At 44.5% G+C, this 1,675-nt stretch overlaps 1 protein-coding gene across 1 annotated transcript in view; it reads right to left on the bottom strand.

Moving 5' to 3' along the window:
* The window catches only part of PSTPIP1 (proline-serine-threonine phosphatase interacting protein 1), a 35,310-nt gene that overhangs the window by 15,159 nt on the left and 18,476 nt on the right, over positions 1-1,675 (bottom strand). Inside the window, exon 6 of the mRNA XM_009876876.1 lies at positions 692-754. Coding sequence (XP_009875178.1) covers positions 692-754 — 63 coding nt within the window. The remainder of the gene's footprint in view (positions 1-691; positions 755-1,675) is intronic.

Genomic DNA, 1,675 nt, shown 5'->3' on the forward strand with positions numbered 1-1,675 from the left:
GTTCCCAGGAGGGATGGGCTGTCATTTCTCCAGTGGGACTTGGAGCACCAGGTGGCTGAAGTCAGTGCGTTGCCTTGCCCTTGGCTCCAAGCTGAGAGACAGAGCCAGCACCCCACAGGTAACAGTCTTGGTGTAGACCTCAGAAACAAAAGGATTTGCACCAAAAGACATCCCCATCACAGAGATTCACTTAGAACAACCACACTTAAATAGAAATTGTTAGGACAGTTCCAGCTTCAGCACTGACAGGTTGCAACTTTTCTTCAGAGGCAATTGCCCACTGGGAACCGAAACCTGCTGCCTGCTGTTCCTGTACCTGCAGGCTTTCCAGTTGGAGAGATTTCCTCCTGTTTACAAGATTCCTTCACCATTTATAAAATTGTATTTACGTAGACTCAAAAATTACATTTGCTCCCTGCTAGAAAGAATGAAATCCTGTTCGACCTGGGGTGTTGTTCAGTCTTCATTAACTTTCTGAATATTTGTTTTGGAGACTTTTCAGAGGGTGCAGCGGGGAAGATTAGCTTCCTCCTCCTAGCAGAAATCACATCCTCTCTCTCACAGACACATCCTTGCCTGCTCACACATTCTGAGCTTTCTTTAAATATAGGTACATGTGATACAGGTTTCATCCTGTCTCGAGCTGAAGGCAGTTTGCATCAAGAAACCTGCACAAAACCTCCTTGCTTACCTCCATTGTTTTCTTATAATGGGACAATTTACTCTTTTGCAGGCGTTCCATTGCAGACTCGTACTGTAAGAAACACACAGAAGTAAGCATTTCTTGGTTTGGAATTCTTCCTCCCTTTTTAGTGGCGGGGGTGGGGGAGAACCACTGTCAGGACCACTCTATAAACCACGAGCCTGTGAGGAAAATTACTTCACTTTGCTCTTATAACTGACAGGTTTCTAAGTGATACAGAGAGCACCAAAGTGCCAGGTAAAAAAATAATCCAAGATAATTCTGCTTCAGTAGTTTCCATAATAGCAGAAAGGATACAGATCTTAATTTTCTTTGCCTTTTTTTTTTCTTAAGGAAATGAAATAGCCTAACAGCTGGTCACATTGCCCATCAGCTCTGCCAGCAGAGTTCCTTTGCTGGTGCCGGAGCTCGATCCCACATTTTTGCAGACTGAACCTCTGTCTCACCCTTGTGAGCAAGGGTGGCTTTCCATTTCAAACACAAACAATTCCCACGTAATTTATATTCCATTGCTTCTGGCAAACTTAGGCTCAACGTGATTTCATTTCCATACTGTTATCTGGTCAGCATTGGAAGGACAGTGCTGAATCCTCTTTTATGGCTTTAGTTGGGATATGCCTAGCTTTTTTTGGCAGTGAGATATGCTCCTACTTGGCAGGGTGTGGGTTTCCTCGGTGGGACTTTTGGTCCTTTATATTCTGCTCAAGCAAAACTCTCTTTGGAATTACCAGAGCCTTGCTTCACATTGGGCTAAATAGCACAATCCCGAGAACAGCTACAGTGAAACGGAAATCTCAGCATTTTGGAGATTACCAGAAATGCTGACGCCATCTAGCACATCTGATGTTGAGTTCCCCACAGCCGTGTCCTGGATGGAGAAAAGAAATTGCCAGCCTCCACAGCAGGTTTTCCCTATTTTCCTGGCCCCTCTAACTGTTTTCAGTTGAGTTACAGGCTTCTTGTATTCAGCAG

Source organism: Apaloderma vittatum, unplaced genomic scaffold (assembly GCF_000703405.1).
Source record: "Apaloderma vittatum isolate BGI_N311 unplaced genomic scaffold, ASM70340v1 scaffold20959, whole genome shotgun sequence".
In the NCBI taxonomy this organism is placed as follows: Eukaryota; Metazoa; Chordata; class Aves; order Trogoniformes; family Trogonidae; genus Apaloderma; species Apaloderma vittatum.